The 20,811-nt window shown below is 49.7% G+C and overlaps 1 protein-coding gene across 1 annotated transcript in view; it reads left to right on the top strand.

Moving 5' to 3' along the window:
* Nucleotides 1-16,558, top strand: part of LOC123660974 (pecanex-like protein 1) — a 52,767-nt gene extending 36,209 nt beyond the window's left edge. Inside the window, exons 19-26 of the mRNA XM_045595992.1 lie at nucleotides 80-201; nucleotides 7,291-7,401; nucleotides 8,563-8,642; nucleotides 10,999-11,121; nucleotides 11,827-11,889; nucleotides 14,024-14,127; nucleotides 14,822-15,245; nucleotides 15,984-16,558. Of these exons, the coding sequence (XP_045451948.1) occupies nucleotides 80-201; nucleotides 7,291-7,401; nucleotides 8,563-8,642; nucleotides 10,999-11,121; nucleotides 11,827-11,889; nucleotides 14,024-14,127; nucleotides 14,822-15,245; nucleotides 15,984-16,124 (1,168 nt within the window). The 3' untranslated portion in view covers nucleotides 16,125-16,558. The remainder of the gene's footprint in view (nucleotides 1-79; nucleotides 202-7,290; nucleotides 7,402-8,562; nucleotides 8,643-10,998; nucleotides 11,122-11,826; nucleotides 11,890-14,023; nucleotides 14,128-14,821; nucleotides 15,246-15,983) is intronic.
* Nucleotides 16,559-20,811: the final 4,253 nt, after the last annotated feature.

Below are 20,811 nucleotides of genomic sequence, written 5' to 3'. Positions count from 1 at the left end.
CGCGACCGGCGGGGCGACCGCAGTGTCGCTGTATCCGTGTCCGCGTGCGGACTTCCTAACAGTGTGTGCTTGTCCGCAGCGTGCGGCGGCGCTGCGGCGAGGGCTGCTCCAGCGGCGCGTGCGAGGCGGCGGCGGCGGAGGCCGGGCGCGCGCCCCGCGTGCCGCCGCGCCCGCCGCTGGCGCCGCGCGCCGCCTCGCTGGGTACGTGCGGGACACGCACACACACGCACACTACACACTCACACACAGGCCGGGCGCGCGCCCCGCGTGCCGCCGCGCCCGCCGCTGGCGCCGCGCGCCGCCTCGCTGGGTACGTGCGGGACACGCACACACACGCACACTACACACTCACACACAGGCCGGGCGCGCGCCCCGCGTGCCGCCGCGCCCGCCGCTGGCGCCGCGCGCCGCCTCGCTGGGTACGTGCGGGACACGCACGCACGCGTGCACACACACGCACACTACACACTCACACACAGGCCGGGCGCGCGCCCCGCGTGCCGCCGCGCCCGCCGCTGGCGCCGCGCGCCGCCTCGCTGGGTACGTGCGGGACACGCACACACACGCACACTACACACTCACACACAGGCCGGGCGCGCGCCCCGCGTGCCGCCGCGCCCGCCGCTGGCGCCGCGCGCCGCCTCGCTGGGTACGTGCGGGACACGCACACACACGCACACTACACACTCACACACAGGCCGGGCGCGCGCCCCGCGTGCCGCCGCGCCCGCCGCTGGCGCCGCGCGCCGCCTCGCTGGGTACGTGCGGGACACGCACACACACGCACACTACACACTCACACACAGGCCGGGCGCGCGCCCCGCGTGCCGCCGCGCCCGCCGCTGGCGCCGCGCGCCGCCTCGCTGGGTACGTGCGGGACACGCACGCACGCGTGCACACACACGCACACTACACACTCACACACAGGCCGGGCGCGCGCCCCGCGTGCCGCCGCGCCCGCCGCTGGCGCCGCGCGCCGCCTCGCTGGGTACGTGCGGGACACGCACACACACGCACACTACACACTCACACACAGGCCGGGCGCGCGCCCCGCGTGCCGCCGCGCCCGCCGCTGGCGCCGCGCGCCGCCTCGCTGGGTACGTGCGGGACACGCACACACACGCACACTACACACTCACACACAGGCCGGGCGCGCGCCCCGCGTGCCGCCGCGCCCGCCGCTGGCGCCGCGCGCCGCCTCGCTGGGTACGTGCGGGACACGCACACACACGCACACTACACACTCACACACAGGCCGGGCGCGCGCCCCGCGTGCCGCCGCGCCCGCCGCTGGCGCCGCGCGCCGCCTCGCTGGGTACGTGCGGGACACGCACACACACGCACACTACACACTCACACACAGGCCGGGCGCGCGCCCCGCGTGCCGCCGCGCCCGCCGCTGGCGCCGCGCGCCGCCTCGCTGGGTACGTGCGGGACACGCACACACACGCACACTACACACTCACACACAGGCCGGGCGCGCGCCCCGCGTGCCGCCGCGCCCGCCGCTGGCGCCGCGCGCCGCCTCGCTGGGTACGTGCGGGACACGCACACACACGCACACTACACACTCACACACAGGCCGGGCGCGCGCCCCGCGTGCCGCCGCGCCCGCCGCTGGCGCCGCGCGCCGCCTCGCTGGGTACGTGCGGGACACGCACACACACGCACACTACACACTCACACACAGGCCGGGCGCGCGCCCCGCGTGCCGCCGCGCCCGCCGCTGGCGCCGCGCGCCGCCTCGCTGGGTACGTGCGGGACACGCACACACACGCACACTACACACTCACACACAGGCCGGGCGCGCGCCCCGCGTGCCGCCGCGCCCGCCGCTGGCGCCGCGCGCCGCCTCGCTGGGTACGTGCGGGACACGCACACACACGCACACTACACACTCACACACAGGCCGGGCGCGCGCCCCGCGTGCCGCCGCGCCCGCCGCTGGCGCCGCGCGCCGCCTCGCTGGGTACGTGCGGGACACGCACACACACGCACACTACACACTCACACACAGGCCGGGCGCGCGCCCCGCGTGCCGCCGCGCCCGCCGCTGGCGCCGCGCGCCGCCTCGCTGGGTACGTGCGGGACACGCACACACACGCACACTACACACTCACACACAGGCCGGGCGCGCGCCCCGCGTGCCGCCGCGCCCGCCGCTGGCGCCGCGCGCCGCCTCGCTGGGTACGTGCGGGACACGCACACACACGCACACTACACACTCACACACAGGCCGGGCGCGCGCCCCGCGTGCCGCCGCGCCCGCCGCTGGCGCCGCGCGCCGCCTCGCTGGGTACGTGCGGGACACGCACACACACGCACACTACACACTCACACACAGGCCGGGCGCGCGCCCCGCGTGCCGCCGCGCCCGCCGCTGGCGCCGCGCGCCGCCTCGCTGGGTACGTGCGGGACACGCACACACACGCACACTACACACTCACACACAGGCCGGGCGCGCGCCCCGCGTGCCGCCGCGCCCGCCGCTGGCGCCGCGCGCCGCCTCGCTGGGTACGTGCGGGACACGCACACACACGCACACTACACACTCACACACAGGCCGGGCGCGCGCCCCGCGTGCCGCCGCGCCCGCCGCTGGCGCCGCGCGCCGCCTCGCTGGGTACGTGCGGGACACGCACACACACGCACACTACACACTCACACACAGGCCGGGCGCGCGCCCCGCGTGCCGCCGCGCCCGCCGCTGGCGCCGCGCGCCGCCTCGCTGGGTACGTGCGGGACACGCACACACACGCACACTACACACTCACACACAGGCCGGGCGCGCGCCCCGCGTGCCGCCGCGCCCGCCGCTGGCGCCGCGCGCCGCCTCGCTGGGTACGTGCGGGACACGCACACACACGCACACTACACACTCACACACAGGCCGGGCGCGCGCCCCGCGTGCCGCCGCGCCCGCCGCTGGCGCCGCGCGCCGCCTCGCTGGGTACGTGCGGGACACGCACGCACGCGTGCACACACACGCACACTACACACTCACACACAGGCCGGGCGCGCGCCCCGCGTGCCGCCGCGCCCGCCGCTGGCGCCGCGCGCCGCCTCGCTGGGTACGTGCGGGACACGCACACACACGCACACTACACACTCACACACAGGCCGGGCGCGCGCCCCGCGTGCCGCCGCGCCCGCCGCTGGCGCCGCGCGCCGCCTCGCTGGGTACGTGCGGGACACGCACACACACGCACACTACACACTCACACACAGGCCGGGCGCGCGCCCCGCGTGCCGCCGCGCCCGCCGCTGGCGCCGCGCGCCGCCTCGCTGGGTACGTGCGGGACACGCACACACACGCACACTACACACTCACACACAGGCCGGGCGCGCGCCCCGCGTGCCGCCGCGCCCGCCGCTGGCGCCGCGCGCCGCCTCGCTGGGTACGTGCGGGACACGCACACACACGCACACTACACACTCACACACAGGCCGGGCGCGCGCCCCGCGTGCCGCCGCGCCCGCCGCTGGCGCCGCGCGCCGCCTCGCTGGGTACGTGCGGGACACGCACACACACGCACACTACACACTCACACACAGGCCGGGCGCGCGCCCCGCGTGCCGCCGCGCCCGCCGCTGGCGCCGCGCGCCGCCTCGCTGGGTACGTGCGGGACACGCACACACACGCACACTACACACTCACACACAGGCCGGGCGCGCGCCCCGCGTGCCGCCGCGCCCGCCGCTGGCGCCGCGCGCCGCCTCGCTGGGTACGTGCGGGACACGCACGCACGCGTGCACACACACGCACACTACACACTCACACACAGGCCGGGCGCGCGCCCCGCGTGCCGCCGCGCCCGCCGCTGGCGCCGCGCGCCGCCTCGCTGGGTACGTGCGGGACACGCACACACACGCACACTACACACTCACACACAGGCCGGGCGCGCGCCCCGCGTGCCGCCGCGCCCGCCGCTGGCGCCGCGCGCCGCCTCGCTGGGTACGTGCGGGACACGCACACACACGCACACTACACACTCACACACAGGCCGGGCGCGCGCCCCGCGTGCCGCCGCGCCCGCCGCTGGCGCCGCGCGCCGCCTCGCTGGGTACGTGCGGGACACGCACACACACGCACACTACACACTCACACACAGGCCGGGCGCGCGCCCCGCGTGCCGCCGCGCCCGCCGCTGGCGCCGCGCGCCGCCTCGCTGGGTACGTGCGGGACACGCACACACACGCACACTACACACTCACACACAGGCCGGGCGCGCGCCCCGCGTGCCGCCGCGCCCGCCGCTGGCGCCGCGCGCCGCCTCGCTGGGTACGTGCGGGACACGCACACACACGCACACTACACACTCACACACAGGCCGGGCGCGCGCCCCGCGTGCCGCCGCGCCCGCCGCTGGCGCCGCGCGCCGCCTCGCTGGGTACGTGCGGGACACGCACACACACGCACACTACACACTCACACACAGGCCGGGCGCGCGCCCCGCGTGCCGCCGCGCCCGCCGCTGGCGCCGCGCGCCGCCTCGCTGGGTACGTGCGGGACACGCACACACACGCACACTACACACTCACACACAGGCCGGGCGCGCGCCCCGCGTGCCGCCGCGCCCGCCGCTGGCGCCGCGCGCCGCCTCGCTGGGTACGTGCGGGACACGCACGCACGCGTGCACACACACGCACACTACACACTCACACACAGGCCGGGCGCGCGCCCCGCGTGCCGCCGCGCCCGCCGCTGGCGCCGCGCGCCGCCTCGCTGGGTACGTGCGGGACACGCACGCACGCGTGCACACACACGCACACTACACACTCACACACAGGCCGGGCGCGCGCCCCGCGTGCCGCCGCGCCCGCCGCTGGCGCCGCGCGCCGCCTCGCTGGGTACGTGCGGGACACGCACACACACGCACACTACACACTCACACACAGGCCGGGCGCGCGCCCCGCGTGCCGCCGCGCCCGCCGCTGGCGCCGCGCGCCGCCTCGCTGGGTACGTGCGGGACACGCACACACACGCACACTACACACTCACACACAGGCCGGGCGCGCGCCCCGCGTGCCGCCGCGCCCGCCGCTGGCGCCGCGCGCCGCCTCGCTGGGTACGTGCGGGACACGCACACACACGCACACTACACACTCACACACAGGCCGGGCGCGCGCCCCGCGTGCCGCCGCGCCCGCCGCTGGCGCCGCGCGCCGCCTCGCTGGGTACGTGCGGGACACGCACACACACGCACACTACACACTCACACACAGGCCGGGCGCGCGCCCCGCGTGCCGCCGCGCCCGCCGCTGGCGCCGCGCGCCGCCTCGCTGGGTACGTGCGGGACACGCACGCACGCGTGCACACACACGCACACTACACACTCACACACAGGCCGGGCGCGCGCCCCGCGTGCCGCCGCGCCCGCCGCTGGCGCCGCGCGCCGCCTCGCTGGGTACGTGCGGGACACGCACACACACGCACACTACACACTCACACACAGGCCGGGCGCGCGCCCCGCGTGCCGCCGCGCCCGCCGCTGGCGCCGCGCGCCGCCTCGCTGGGTACGTGCGGGACACGCACACACACGCACACTACACACTCACACACAGGCCGGGCGCGCGCCCCGCGTGCCGCCGCGCCCGCCGCTGGCGCCGCGCGCCGCCTCGCTGGGTACGTGCGGGACACGCACACACACGCACACTACACACTCACACACAGGCCGGGCGCGCGCCCCGCGTGCCGCCGCGCCCGCCGCTGGCGCCGCGCGCCGCCTCGCTGGGTACGTGCGGGACACGCACACACACGCACACTACACACTCACACACAGGCCGGGCGCGCGCCCCGCGTGCCGCCGCGCCCGCCGCTGGCGCCGCGCGCCGCCTCGCTGGGTACGTGCGGGACACGCACACACACGCACACTACACACTCACACACAGGCCGGGCGCGCGCCCCGCGTGCCGCCGCGCCCGCCGCTGGCGCCGCGCGCCGCCTCGCTGGGTACGTGCGGGACACGCACACACACGCACACTACACACTCACACACAGGCCGGGCGCGCGCCCCGCGTGCCGCCGCGCCCGCCGCTGGCGCCGCGCGCCGCCTCGCTGGGTACGTGCGGGACACGCACACACACGCACACTACACACTCACACACAGGCCGGGCGCGCGCCCCGCGTGCCGCCGCGCCCGCCGCTGGCGCCGCGCGCCGCCTCGCTGGGTACGTGCGGGACACGCACACACACGCACACTACACACTCACACACAGGCCGGGCGCGCGCCCCGCGTGCCGCCGCGCCCGCCGCTGGCGCCGCGCGCCGCCTCGCTGGGTACGTGCGGGACACGCACACACACGCACACTACACACTCACACACAGGCCGGGCGCGCGCCCCGCGTGCCGCCGCGCCCGCCGCTGGCGCCGCGCGCCGCCTCGCTGGGTACGTGCGGGACACGCACACACACGCACACTACACACTCACACACAGGCCGGGCGCGCGCCCCGCGTGCCGCCGCGCCCGCCGCTGGCGCCGCGCGCCGCCTCGCTGGGTACGTGCGGGACACGCACACACACGCACACTACACACTCACACACAGGCCGGGCGCGCGCCCCGCGTGCCGCCGCGCCCGCCGCTGGCGCCGCGCGCCGCCTCGCTGGGTACGTGCGGGACACGCACACACACGCACACTACACACTCACACACAGGCCGGGCGCGCGCCCCGCGTGCCGCCGCGCCCGCCGCTGGCGCCGCGCGCCGCCTCGCTGGGTACGTGCGGGACACGCACACACACGCACACTACACACTCACACACAGGCCGGGCGCGCGCCCCGCGTGCCGTCGCGCCCGCCGCTGGCGCCGCGCGCCGCCTCGCTGGGTACGTGCGGGACACGCACGCAGCGTGCACACACACGCACACTACACACATGCGCGTGCGCACACTACACACACACGCGCGCGCGCACACTACACACACACAATCACCCTGTGAATCACAATTTCTGTTTAGAAATTTTGAATTTAAGGCAAGCAATAAGCATCGGCTTAATTATCCAAAATGTAATCAGAGTATTAAAAGATAACATTCTGAAATTCACAAAAAAAAAAAATTACTCGTGATTTTAGGTTAGAGATTTCTTGATCTAAATTGACTAGAAGTAGTCTAAAACTCCATTACATATCACCAAAGAGGACTAGGAAGTCGAACAGTTATTTAAAAAAACATCACATAATCAATAAGCAGCCGAATGAGCTGAACAGAATGTCACCGTAACGTCGCTGTAATAATAATAATAAATAGTTTATTTGAAGCAAGTAATTTGGAATGGGTTTGTGAGTGCAGGCGGTACGCGCGGCAGCCTGTCGAGTGCGGGCAAACCCACGTCGTCCACGCTGGCGTCGCTGGCGGGCCTGCTGCGGGAGCACGCGCACGAGCGGCCGCCCGACGAGCCGGGTGAGTGGGGGCTGGGGCGTGGCTGGGGCGGGGCTGGGGCCGGGCTGCGGTGAGGCTAGGGAGGGGCTGGGGCGCGGCTGGAGCTGGGCTGCGGCCGGCGGGGCACCGGGCCGGCCTCCTGGGGGGGTCGCGGCTGAATAACTGATGTCGAGCAGTGCTGTGCTGTCATGAGCTAAGAAGATAGCTCCGGGGACTCCTCGCCGAAAGGGGTGTCAGCGACGCGCTTGAGACGCCTCTGGTGTTGCACGTGTCTATAGAGATAAACTTCCGTACCTTAGCAAAAAATTCTTGATTACTCTTAACCATTATAGTTTCATTGTTCACAATTGAAGTTGATATCGCTTTTCGACCGGGGACCGAAGGCCTTGACATATAACGATACTCATTGTTTTTGAAAATGAATATCTAGATGTCTGCTAGTATAATATATACTGGCAGACTAGCAGCGCCACCTACGGGGTCCAATTGAGAATTGAGATAAAAGGTACCCTATCTCCCAAGTTGGACCAAATCACAGATGCTTACAAAATTTAATAAAAATTGGTTCAATACTTTCGGATTTTATCGCTCACATACATCGTGACACGAATATTTTTATATATAAAAATATTCAATAACGAACGGTTGCTCTCGAATTTAATTTCGAACCTGACGTGAGCGATACGATTCGTACCTACTACCTACTAACTGATCGCGGTTTATGACTAACTAGCCGACCCGTGTCCACTTCGTTGGGCGTTAATTATTATTATATTATCCAAATAACACACTTTTAAAACAAATTTTATAGCACTTAAATAAATAATATGTTGCTCCAACGCCATCTATCAAAAATCGCGAAAACGTCGTCGATAGACTATATAAGATAAGACTAAATTAATAACGTCGAAAGACTAATAAATTGTTTTCTAATAGCGATAGATGGCGCTAGTTTATTTACCATTTTGATATTATATTTTAATATTTTTCTTATTTACTGAATTTTTTGTTCAATTACAATAAAATATAGCCTATGTCACTCCTGAATAGTGTAGCTTTCTGTTAGTGAAAGAATTTTCACGATCGGATCAGTATTTGCGAAGATTACCCCCGACATACAAACAAAGTTTATAAACTTTACCTCTTTATAATATTAGTATAGATGACCGCTTTATATTGCAGCGGAACAGCGGCGTGAGGAGAGAAGCGCGAGGCGTGAGCGAAGCCAGCGGGCTCGCACTCAGGTGCGTGGGAATGTATACTAAGTTGCCCTCTATAGGGGTCATTGAAGTTTAACTTCTTTACATACGTTTGACTTGGGGAGTTTCGTAAATCCAAGACACAGTACAGGCCGGTTGCGAAGAAAGTTTTACTTCAGTGGTTTGGTTTAAAGCACTTTCGTTTTTTCCGATATCGAAATACCTACCTACTATTTCTTTTCAAACTACCTTAGATTTGGTAAAAAAATAATCATCTACCTACGTCAACAGTAACTAAATAATCCATCTATCTATCTATACATATATAAAAGCGAAAGGTCACTCATCACGAAATCTCCGAAACTATAACACCTACAAACTTGAAATTTGGCAGGAAGACTCCTTATAGGGCGTCGACATCAGCTAAGAACGGATTTTACGAAAAGACCCTTAAGGGGGTAAAACGGGGGTTGGAAGTTTGTATGAAAGTCCTGTGTTTTTGAAGTAAGAGACTTGAAAATTAAAATGTATGCTCTATATAAGATGAGAAGGTGTCCAAATAATTTATCTTTAGAAATCAACTCCCTTTTGGGGTTAAAACGGGGGATGGTAGGTTGATTCAGTTATCACGAAATCTCCGAAACTATAACAGCTACAAAATTTAAAATCTACAAGTAGGTTCCTTATAGGGCGTAAACATCCCTAAGAATGGATTTTACAAAACTCGATCCCTAAGAGGGTAAAACGGTGGTTGGTAGTTTGTATTAAAGTCCTATGTTTTTGAAGTAAGAGACTTGAAATTTGAACAAAACTAAACAGAATAAAGAACAAAATAGAATAGAACAGAATAGAATAGGACAGAATAAGAACACAATAGAATAGAACAGAATAAGAACAGAATAGTAGAGAACAGAAAAGAACTGGACTCCCTCATCACGATATCTCCGAAACTATAACAGCTACAAAGTTGAAATTTGGCAGGTAGGTTCCTTATAGAGCATAGACATCCGCTAAAAACTAATTTTATGAAAATCGATCCCTAAGGGGATAAAACGGGGGTCGGAAGTTTGTATGAAAGTCTTATGTTTTTGAAGTAAGAGACTTGAAATTTAAAATATATGCTCTATAGATGGTGAGAAGGTGTCCAAACAATGCATCGTAATCTATATATATAAAAGAGAAAGGTCACTAACTCACTCATCACGAGAACTCAAAAACCGCTGGATGATCCATCCATCTAGGATGGACAAAGATGAAATTTAGCAGGGAGGTAGATTATAGTTAGTAGACTTCCGCTAAGAACTGATTTTGCGATATTCCACCGCTAAGGGGGTTTAATTGGGGTTGATAGTTTGTGTGAGACACATACAGTAGCTATAAGTTCGCCTGATAGGTTATTTATACTGCAGGCTGAAAATAAAACTAAAAATGTGGTGTATAGGGAGGTTTTATAAAAATAACTATTAAATTATACTAAATTGTGTCTTTTCAAAAGTTACTCAGCGTGATAAGCATTTCAAGTGACTGAAATAAAAAAATAATTTGCGATAAACATCTTGATCGATGATATAAAACAAAGTCTCCAAAAGTGTATGTAATCGATTCCCTCAAAATCTACTGAACGGCTAAGCCGATTTTGATGAGAGTTTCACCGGAAGTTTGCCTGGAAAACTTTGTGACACACTGATTTCAACGCGGGCGAAGCCGCGGGCACAGCTAGTAAAAATATAAACAAGGCAACTTAAAGCATAAGATAGTTTTTACTTTTGCAATATGGCATTAGGTATATCTATCAGGTTTTTTATTATCACAAAACTAAAACCGTATTCAAAACGCGAAAATAAAACTGTTTTCTACCAAATTGTTTTACCAGATATCCTTGAACCTTCTAAATGCTTGTACGGGTTACCGTACTTGCAACTTAATAACCTCATTTAATTTAGGTTATTTCTTACGAAATTGCCGTTTGCCTGCTACTGATGACGTCTGTACTTCTGCCTATACATATATATTCAAAGTAATCTTAAAAAACTTAGTATTAGATCGACTTTCATTGAGTTTGGCTTATCTTATTGACCTTCCATACAATGTTATTAAATTAAGTAAAAGCACTACACACAAGTTTACATAGTTGATAAAGATGTGTGGACTTAGTGGCGCTGTATTTCATGCAACATGTTTCTAATTTTGTACTAAAACACAGTTTATATTTATTTTCAAAAGAGTAACTGCGGAGTTTCTTGCCGATTCTTCTCTGCAGAATCTACATTCCGAATCGGTGGTAGCTTCACTTCTACAAAAATAATAATTTATTTTTAAAGTTTTGATTTGTAAAATGACGATTCGAAAGTGCTCTTGGAGCCTATTTGAATAAAGCTATTTTTGATTTGATTTACACAATGTAACGATTTTTTCACAGCCGTGTAATCGAACCCGCGTCCGACGTGAGATCGCTCTCCCCGCGTCGTTCAGATTGCTCGCAGCCTCCGACAACCTCCGGCCCCTGGACCACGCCGACCCGAGGGCTGGAGACGATGGACAGGTACCACTTACCTTTCTAGGGCTTTAAGCTCGTTTCCAATTTAAAGTCTGGATAGTATAATTTTTGACCTTTACTATTATATCTTCTCTAATAAATAAAATTCTCGTGTCATGGTGTTAAATATTGAACTCCTCCGAAACGGCTCGACCGATTTTAATAAAATTTTGTGGCCATATCGGGTAGGTCTGAGAATCGGCCAACATCTATTTTTCATCCCCTAAGTTATAACGGGGGTAGGGGGGTTGAGGAAGTTACTAACATATATGGCAAAACAACGTATACGGGGTCAGCTAGTATAAATATATAATAGTAAAGGCCTCAAACTCAACGCCTCCCAATAGGTTTAACTACTGTGTCAGGGGTCCAGAAATACATAAGCATAAACACCCAGACGTCGGCAATCAACATCTGTATGGCCAGTACAAATGTATGCCATTGTGCGGGAATTGAGCCCGCAACTGCGCGCACGCAGGTGTGTGGGATGTATATTAAGTTGCCCTCGGTAGGGGTTATCGAAGTTAAACTTCTTTACGTACGCTTGACTTGGGAAGTAAGCTTGTGAATGCGTGACAAGAGCGTTACAAAAAGTGTGGTCAAACGTGGCGAACGGAAATTGAAAGGGAGATATAAGTTAGATGGAGCTAAAAAAGTTTTACTTCAGTTGTATGGTCTAAAGTATACTCGTTTTTTTTTTATTAAATTCAGAGTTCTACCGCTGGGTGGGAGTTCGCATGGCGAGAGCAACCGCGCCGGGCTGCTAGTGCTAAGGTATTATTAAATTATTAATCTACTTGTACTAATTAATTTACTTGTACTAAGAGTTCCGTCTTAGGTGCGACAAAGCCAGCCCTGCGGTCACCAACCCGTTTGCCCAACGTGGTGACTATGGGCAAAACACATGAGTTCGCGCCATATTTGGCGCGAACTTGTGGAGGCCTATGTCCAACAGTGGACTGCAATAGGCTGAAATCATGAATGATGATGATAAATATGCTGACGATATACAAATCTACCTATCGTTCAAGCCACATGAGTTGGAAAAATCATTGGAATTAATTAACAGTGACCTAGAACGCATTTTTGACTGGTCGAAATCCAATGCGCTGGTTTTGAACCCAAATAAAACAAAATACATAGTCCTTGGCACCCGTCACCAAGTGCAGTTAGTGAAGAGCAAAGCCCCTTCTCTCGAAATAAACGGTAGCAGGATTGAGGGTGTATGTGAAGTACGGAACCTCGGACTATTGTTGGACGAGAATATGCGATTCGAATCGCACGTGTCTAATATAGTACGAACTTGTTTTTATAGGCTTAAAGTTTTATATCGCATCAGGGATTCTCTTGATGAAAAGCTGCGCATAGCACTATGTGAGACACTAGTACTCTCTAAGTTTAACTACATAGATGTCGTTATAGGGCCACGACTACTAGAGAGAACAAAAAAGTCCATACAAAGGGTTCAAAACGCCTGTGCACGCTACTGCTTCTACATACCGCGGCGAGATCATGTCACTTCTTACCTGAATCAGGCGTCCATTTTGAAAATGGAGAACCGTAGGCGATTACACCTAGCCACAATGTTATTTGGAGTCATTAAGCATGGCGTACCTACGTATCTGGTTGACAAACTTGAGTGGGCACGCAACGTTAACACCGCGCACTGCACAAGGTCATCTCAGTATGCCCTGAGCTTGCCCATGCACCGTACAGCCGCTTTTCGCGGTAGCTTTAAATATGCTGCAACTAAGTGTTGGAATAACTTGCCACCACCATTACGTAATTTAACAACCAAATCAAGTTTTAAAAAACTCTATAAAAGAATCTTACTTTTAGGGCAACAAGATATTTAAAATTATAGTCTGATCATGGCAAACGTGATAAATTATATATATTCATTATCAATTTAGCAGCATTCGTTGATTTGGTCACAAGTGCTCAGTACTATTGTGTGTCATCGTATTATATAATTGTAAGTGTGTGTGTGTGTGTATGTGTTCATGTATATGTGTATTGTCATGTAGGTCATATTTTTGTCTTTAATATGTCACATATTATAATTTATTGTTTTCCTTAGTCTATTTATTATATATTAGTATATTTATTAATAATTAATATTTGTTTAACTTTAATTTCGCATTATGATTTAATCATCCTTTTTACTATTGCCGCCAAAATGAGAAAACGAATGGTGGTCCTGAAAACCAGTGTCAGGGCTTTTAGTCCTGAGAATAGCTGAGGTCCCACCTTTTTGTGAGACACACTGTTGCCGCGCTACTATCTTCTTTTATCGTCTATTTTTTATTTTATTTTCTTTGTTTTTTTATTACTCACATAATGTATTAGACCTAAGACTTTGACTGTAATGCCTGCCTCTGATGTTATATGTATATGCATATATTGTGTATGTTAGGAGCAGTGTGTTTTGCAAATAAAGTTATTATTATTATAAAGAGTTCCGATACCAGAGTTAAGACAATATAACTTCTTAAAAGTTTGTGATCACTATCACAATACTGACTCGTATGGGACGAGAGTAAACATGGTGTGTGCAACTTCAGCGATATCTAAAGTGTCAAAATGATAATAGCGATAAGTTAAAATTATTATAATAATACACACGGTACGAAAACAGAATCCTAAAAAGTATTATAATATTGCTGTCCAGTGAGCTGGATGCGTCTAAATGCCAATGTTCTACGCCGTCTCAAACCACAATTATTTCAGCTAAATGTTTGACTGCTTTTTTCAAAAGGATTCCCACGCCAGGATCTCACCTCACTCACCACAGGAACACAACACCGCTTGAAAGCAGTAGGATTTTGAGCAGTATATTTACTGCTGTGCCCCAGCTCAGTTGATTATAGTCAAGTTATCGTTATCGCCGTTCATTGGCGGCGTGTAGGTGTCGGGGTCGCGCGGGTCGGGCTCGGGCTCGTCGCTGGAGGAGGCCAGTGGGCTGGACGTGTCGCTGCCCGACTGCAAGATCATCGCCAACAGGAACGCCAGGCAAGCGAGCTTCCACAGGTACCGACACGCGGACACCGGCCCGACACACGCTCGACACACGCCCGACACACGCCCGACACACGCCCGACACACGCCCGACACACGTCCGACACACGCTCACACATATATTTCTTTTTTTAATCTATTCAGAAATAATAAATGAATATTGCTGACGTAACCACCATCTAGACTCCTCGGACTCAATGTCATCAAAAATAAGCAAAACATATATCCCCCACCCCCTGCGGTGTTTAAGTAATACTTGAATGATACCTAAGTACTGATCGTTTTTTTTTTACATTTTATTGTTTTTGCCCCAGCGTTATAAAATTCTGGTTCTGGTTCCCATGGTTAATACGACAAATTGACAACACTTTAATTTGCTAAAATAATACAAATTCTTGTGACACCATTTATATAGTATGTTCATCGTATCATACTTTTTTTACTATTAAAATTGCATTTCACATTTCTAATTTTTTTTTTATCATATATTTTCTACGCCTCCTATTTATATTACTCGGTAGTAAATATTCAAATTAATCGAATATTAACAGATTAAAAAACATTACATTTAAATTCAATCTTCATAATATTAATTAAAATAATATCCATCTCATATTAGCTTTTGTGCCAAGTTCATAAACTAATTTCGTTAAACATTAGCTACTGTTAACCATGTAATAATTTACAGATATTTCCTCAACGAAGGGACGTCGAAGGATCTCTCTAGACTGAGCAAGGAGATCCGTCACGAAAGGGAAAGTTACCGCGAACTGACCGGGCGTTACATAGAGAAACCGGAAGTTATTCCATTGAAGGAGACGCACTACTCGGACATATCTAACAAAGAAAATGGCATGAAGAAGGAAGCGAAAAAGGAACCTAAACCAAAGGAGATAAAGGCTAAGATCAAACGATCAGACTCCGGTCGGAGTGAATTGAAGACAAACATAAGCGTGGGGAGTAAGGTACTAATAGTGGAGCCGCTGGGTGTGTACGATTGTATCAACTTGGGTCGCAGGATCGACGTGCTGTGGCCGTCGGAGTACCAAAGAGAAAGGGGGGGTAGGAATTACTGGGGCAGTTGGGTGCCCATGGCTGGGATGGATGGATTGGTTGGTATCATTTTATTTTAAATATTAACATTCTTAAAATAAACGTTACTTTTTGGTCATACCGTGGTGTTTACGAGACTATAGAACATCTGAATAAAATTGCTGTCTAATAGTGATACAATTTATAAAATATGTACAATGGTTTATTTGTAAAAAAGAAACGATCCAACAAATTCTTTATGTAGTTGTTGAAAACTTTTCAGCCGGTAATATCCCACTGCTGGGCATACGCCTATTTCTCCATGTACCGAACCTAACAACCGGGACCGACGGCTTTACGTGTTCTCTGAGGCACTGTGGGGAGACCCACTAGAACAGACATCGAAACCGGAAAGAAATATTTGTACAAATACAAACATCCATCCAGATCCCATTCGGGAATCGAACCTGCAAACCGTTGCTGTTTTAGGTGACTACACGCACCAGTACACCAGTGTTATTCGTAAAACATAATGAAAATTTCTTCGAGCTCAAAATTTTATAGTACGAATACTCATCGTCATATCAGTGTACTCTTAGGATTGTCGTGGACATACATTATATAAATATGAACGTTAAAGTAGCTGTGCTTTTTTAAAGGTCGAGGGGGGGGGGTGTCCTGGTGGTGTTTCGTAATATATACAATACTGAAGTCCTCCTTTTTCCTTATAATGTATATTTGTTATTAACCGGTACGTAAGCAAAATGAATCGTTTTCTGTATATAAGAAATTTGTATTAAATCGAAACAATCCCGCAGGTGGTACACAAGTGGAGTCCGAACCACCGCGACCCGAAGCTACGTTCGCACGTCGACAAGAGCATTTTATTGCTACAACTGGATGACAGATTCGTTCCCATCGCCGAGACATGTGTTCAAGACCTAGGTGATGAGGTCTAACTTGAAATAAAACAATATCTATCTAGAATTATGTATAACGAACTCGTGTGTACGTGACTCGCAATAACAGAGCGATCAGAAGCAATTGCTGCTGTCAAATTGCAATTCGAAAGCGATCGTCTAGCGATCTACAGTACTTATGAACATATGGTTTGATAAAACACTTCTGCAAGTTTGAAGTGTAGTTGTATATGAATCTAATGACTTTATAAAGTGTTAATATGGTGTCTTATATATATTTAAAAAATGTTATTTGTGAGTCATAAAATATAAAAATATCTATGTTGTTCAATACTTGGAAATACGTATATGTATAGGCTTGTTCTACTCCAAAACGAAATTTAAAGCTTTACTTGTAACGTTAAATGTGAAAAAAATGTGTTAAAGAACTTTGTCATCGATAGAGAAAATTGAATATTATATAAGGAAGGAAAGTAGTGAAATTTCAATCATTAACGTAATTTAAGCGTTAAATTATTAAAACTTTGAAAACCTCGGATAAGACCAATTCAAAAATAACGAACGGAATAATTTGTTAATACGTACAATCAATCACATTGTAACAATGAAATCGTAATCGTAAAACTGTTAACGAAAATGTTCATACTATTTCGTATCTGTCAAAAATATGCTTGAAATAATTATTTATAAACATTTTAAAACAACAGTAACATTACTGGATTACTACCATACGAATATATAACACGTTTTGTCATCTTAAATATAAATTAAAATACGTTTGTATTTAAAATAATATTGAATCGGAATAAAAATACAATTAAATAACTAGGATTTTACTTTTAAAGTTTTTTTTTTTAATATTCGTATTTCGTCCGTATCTCAGTGTTAAATCGACAAATAATACAAATCATGAAATCATTGACTGATATCCTTAATACATAATCACTGTATATAATCATTATATATTCAAAACGTGAGCTAATTCGTTGACCGATTTTGATAAAGTTACAAATATTACAACTCGTTACTTCCGGATTATATATAAAACTGTATGTAGCCAATTTGTCTGTTTGTAAAAATTATAATCTAATATATCTTGTGTTAATTTCGCGTAAAAGTAAAAAAATGTATATACAAATAATTGCTTCGTTGCGTGGCTGTAGTTAATGTAAATATTTTTGTAAATAATGTAAAAATGTATGTACTCCTTACTGTGTTAATGTATGAGTGTTGTGGATTTTTTTTTTTTATTTTTGTTACTTTTTCACAAAATTTAATTTTTAAGAAAATTATGTGCCCCAAAAAATTGTTAGTCTTTTCGACACCAAAAAAAAAAATTTACGTACTCTATTTATTGTGATTATTTTTTTTAATATAAAACAAAATGGCGTCATACAAATGACCGCCAATTTTCATTATGTTCTTATCTGTGGTCTTAAAAATACCATAATTTTCTTTCCAGACTCAAAAATGCCACCAATATATAATATAAAATTCAATATGTTTTTTTTTGCGAAAAAATATTTTAATTCTTAAATTTTCTAACATTACTGCCTTTTTGTTTTCTTTTTGATATCGTACTGTATTACAAATAATGTTTCTAAATGATATCAATGTAATATCTGTTATTTGTTGGTAATAATATATAAACATTTCGGTACGCATTATCTGTATATAAAACTCGGTTTATCACGTTGTGTTTTAAAGATTTGATTGTATTATAAAAAGTTGATTGTTCAAATTATATACGAATCAAAAATCTAAAATTTAAACAAATAAAATTTTAAAAATCTATTCGAAAAGAAATCTTTATTAACTAAAAAATACCTCTTTCAATTATCAATATTTAATCAGTACGAAATGTACGTTTGATTTTTTTAACTTTTAACCATCGCGATAACTTGCCATCGATTAAGTCACGTTTCCTAATGAATAAACAGTATAAATTAATTTTAATTTATTTAATTTTTACCTCAGTATTATATTTACGAAAGCTTACTTTATCTATATTTTTATTTTATTAATCCAAGAAGTTAAGCTATAAATAGCTAATAGGAAACGTGCGGCATTCTAATCTGACACCTGAGTCTGTTCGCCTTAAACGAATTAAAAAGATATTACACTTTTTTTTCTATTTATTTTTTTATGTTTCCTTTTCCCGCTGTTTTCTATGAACGCGACAGAGCTATACTTGTTCGCAAGTTGCCTTAAAAATATATTTTAGACTGATTTTTTATAATCGTGAGCGTGACTAGGCCCATATGATATGATTATTTAGACTATTGTTATTATATATAGTATTGTGCTCTTGAGATGTTAAGTGTTCAGTGTAGGTACTTATGAACCGCGGGTTTTCACTTACTGAATTTAATTTATTATTTATTTTTGTACATAATTGTTTTTTAACATTCGAAAAGAACTGTTGACACTGTTTAATCTGTCCTTTCGCTTATTTTAACTATTTTATTATTTAAAAAAATTAAGAAATTCGAGTCGAGCGATAAAGATATATGTATAAGAAAAACAATGTCGATTTTTAATAAAAAATATCGAATTTTCTTTACATTTATAATAATGAAAAATTGTTATAGTACATACAGTATCTAAATAAACTTTCTTGATATTTGTATACACAATAATTTATCGACATATTTAATAAAATTCATTACAAAAATTTAATTCGGAATAAATCAACAATAATAACGTCGAAAATAATTTAATGTAGATCGAAAAAAAAAAAAATTGTAAATAGGAAAGCACGATCCGTCCATAAAGATGTGTTTTCTGAACGCGTGGTCAAGCGCCACGTGTTAAAAAAAAAATTACATACATATCAGGCGGTAATTATCAAAACTAGTTTAATCCGATTTCAAGAAATAAAAATATATAAATTATTTTTTAAGAAGTTATATTTTGAATGGTTTGATATGAATTAATTTGGTTGATATCCTTAGTAGGAATCTGAATTTTTTTTTTCAAAGAATTTGGTTGATGACGTCTTTGAAAATTACCTCCTGTGGCAATCGATCATATGTCGATGAAAATTAAAAAAAAATCAATGTTATTGTCAAAAAAGCGGTATATAATTTCGTTGTAAAAAAAATGTATAGTCATTTTTTATGGTTATTTCTTTACTGTTAAACCTCAACTGTTCTGTGGTATATAATATATTCAGACAACACTGTTCTTCTTAGATGCCGAGTGAAAACCGCTGGTAGACGTTGAATTATGTTAAATTATGAATATCAAAGTATCCTGAAATAAAATGGTACTTGAATATTAAGTTTTTTTATTTTTATTGTACTCCATCATTTAAGGTTTTTAATAATAATCTATCTCTGGTTTGCTTACTAGCGATAGGTTTTTGACACAATTTGTATGGAGCTTATTTCAAAATTCTAGTAATCAAAATCAGAAATAGAGTAAATTTTATTGAAACTGGCCGTTACAGATTGCGAAAATTAATAATGATTTCATAGACAACTAAGATAATGGTTTAATTTAAACGTCGTAAACAGAACAAAATTAAATGCAGCATACAAACGTCAGTCTTGGGCGTATAGTAGAAGTATTAATGCAAGCCCAGTCCGCATGTTGCAATTAATCGAATTTATGGATAGTTTTTAGTTAGTATGGATTATACCTGTTGCGCTAGCGGTTGCGGGTTCGATCCCCGCACATGACAAATATTTGTATTGGCCATATTGGTGTTTGCCGTGGTCTGGGTGTTTGTGCAGTCCTTGTGGGTCTCCCCACCGTGCCTCAGAGAACACGTTAAGCCGTCGGTCCCGGATGTTATCATATACACCTGATAGCGATCGTTACTCATAGTAGGGAATATATCCGCCAACCCGCTTTGGAGCAGCGTGGTGGATTAAGCTCTGATCCTTCTTCTACATGGGGAAAGAGGCCTATGCCCAGTAGTGGGATATTACAGGCTGAAACGTATGGATAGTTTTGCTGCTAGTGACGATTTCTATATATCTAGTGGTCAGCAGTGATGGGTTACAGAGACCGAAAGCTTTACGTGCTTTCCAAGACACGGTGAAGATACTCGTATCTGCGAGGATATATTAATCTGCTACGAATGAAAATCAAACCCGCGACCGTGAGCGTTACTACATTTTGCCGTACTAACAGATCAGAAACTATGATTGTCGTTAAATATGATATTTAAATCCAATTACTCATTATTTTTTCGAAAGGTTCTTCAACTACGTCGTATCAAAACCTTCAATTAAAAGCGAATGTCGTCCAGGAGCAAGGATTTTAAAAAATGAAAGGCAAAATTGATAGAAACCAAATATTTATTCTAAACACATCTAACAAATTGTTAATAATATTTTAACGCTTACTCATTCACTATATATCTATTTCAATTTGAGATGGACACACAGACGGACATTACTTAATATACCTATGTAAATTGTGCTCATTTTTAATTATGTGAAAACATAAAGTATTGAACTAGATTCAGTATAATTTACGCATTTAATAATCTGAAACATAATTCTACATTTAACCCAACTGAGTGCGATAGTAGCTAGTCAAATTAAAGCTCTTGCGAATTCTTGATAAAATTAGAAAAAAATATACCTATGTTGCATTAAAATAATTTAATAACGGAAATATACCCACTACCTACATAAATACCTACTCCAATTTATTTTTAATGGACACGGACTATTTTATTAGGATGTACCAATATAAGATATTTAGCATGTTA

This window comes from Melitaea cinxia, chromosome 16, assembly GCF_905220565.1.
Source record: "Melitaea cinxia chromosome 16, ilMelCinx1.1, whole genome shotgun sequence".
Classification (NCBI taxonomy): Eukaryota; Metazoa; Arthropoda; class Insecta; order Lepidoptera; family Nymphalidae; genus Melitaea; species Melitaea cinxia.
The sequence above is the reverse complement of the archived record's forward strand: the minus strand, read 5'-3'. Positions and strand labels throughout refer to the sequence as shown.